Genomic DNA, 1,501 nt, shown 5'->3' with positions numbered 1-1,501 from the left:
TGATTAGACTCACCTTACATAAATGTTAAATTGTATTTGCTTAAGCATTCAGCAAGTAATTAGTATTTGTACATAAATGATTTCGCAACAAGTAGGAGTCCTGAGAGCTAGTGACTTCATTTTTATCCCATGTACAGCAGTACCACAATCTCATTTATTGATGGGGGAGTGGCAACAGGAAATGAGGCGGCTGCAGTACCAGATGAGCAGAGTTCCTAATTACATAGTTAGTCTTTACCATCTGATTAGTTCTGCTGACTGACGCTGACACTGCTTGCACACTCAAAGTTAGTGGCTGTTTAAACAGCTTGCTGAAATAGGGTCCTGAAGCTGTCGAAACCTGCATTTAAGCAGGATTCAAAACGCAGGCAATTGTTTCTGTACTAGTGCATATATCTACATTATTTTATTTAGATTTTTTTCCATTTGCATATCCTCCCATATAAAAATGCATACGGCAAGTTTCTAAGAACCTTTTCTGATCACGTGTCCCAGGTACACAAAGATATAAATCTTCATGCTGCAAATAAAGAATGCAACGACCAAGCTGTGATTATTCTCCGGACCTGGTCAAAGAAACCTGCATCAGCGTGGAACTTCTAAACAGGGAAGCCAAGCTTCATAAAGAAAATGTTGCTTTGTCTGGAAGCAGCAGTCCAGAAGATGTTTTCAGTCCCTGTGAAATGCAGGCAGTATCAGTTTGTATGGACACCACCATGCCTCCAGGTGACTACATTCGAAGACGAGGTTATACAGAGTCTTCACTCCTGAAGCTTCCCACAGAGGAGTGCATTGGGAGCCATCATGCACCTTTCCAGTTTGACCGGCATGCTTTGGCCAGAATTTCCACTTCTCCAACTTTAAGGCGTCTAAGGATGGCGTCTGCCTCACAAGCACTGTCATTTCAGGACTGCTCTGACACAGCTCAGCTGGAGAATCAAAAGGAATACACTGGCTCTCTCCACCACATTTGTAAGAGTCCACCTCGGTGCACTACAGCTTCCTCATTGTCGTTGCCTTCTTGTGTCCATGCAAAATTACTGTCTTCCAAAGCCAAGTCTGAGACAACTGAAGCAGATCCAGAGTCTGCCAGCACCAGATCAAAGCTGCCAAGCCAAAAAGACCCGCTCAGCAATGGCAGTCCCAATGAGACACTCCAAAACTCTTGGAGAGCCAACTTTGCTACGCTGCCGAGGAGACTCCTCCACCCCAGCCCTACACAACAGGAGGGTGTCCAGGTAAAAGGAGTAGGATGATGCGACCTCCTTTTCAGTCTTGCATATTCAGTGTTGGTCCATCATGGCCCAGTGCACAAACAAAACCACAGTTCTTAACCTGAATTGCAACCTGGCCCTCGTTCCTTTGATACAACAGACCAACTTCTATGGTCATCAGGAAAGGAGGTTTTTTTTCCTTCCAAATCAGCAAGAGACAATGGTTCCAGCCTTGTCTCTCAGTGACCAGGTTGGCCTAGTCCGCTCCTGCACATGGCCACTCTTTC

The 1,501-nt window shown here is 45.1% G+C and overlaps 1 protein-coding gene across 1 annotated transcript; it reads left to right on the top strand.

Moving 5' to 3' along the window:
• The first annotated feature begins 533 nt into the window (after window positions 1–533).
• Window positions 534–1,256, top strand: LOC103914679 (chromosome unknown open reading frame, human C12orf74). Its single transcript, XM_009321363.1, has one exon. It carries the CDS (start codon window positions 534–536, stop codon window positions 1,254–1,256), a length of 723 nt encoding a protein of 240 aa, XP_009319638.1.
• The last annotated feature ends 245 nt before the right edge of the window (window positions 1,257–1,501 follow it).

This window comes from Pygoscelis adeliae, unplaced genomic scaffold (assembly GCF_000699105.1).
Source record: "Pygoscelis adeliae isolate BGI_AS28 unplaced genomic scaffold, ASM69910v1 Scaffold232, whole genome shotgun sequence".
NCBI classification, from domain to species: domain Eukaryota; kingdom Metazoa; phylum Chordata; class Aves; order Sphenisciformes; family Spheniscidae; genus Pygoscelis; species Pygoscelis adeliae.
Note: the sequence above shows the minus strand (reverse complement) of the source record. Positions and strands in the feature narration are given on the sequence as shown.

Coding starts and splice junctions, on each gene's coding strand:
- LOC103914679 (XM_009321363.1), top strand. CDS start 534: ATGCAACGACCAAGCTGTGATTATTCTCCGGACCTGGTCAAAGAAACC.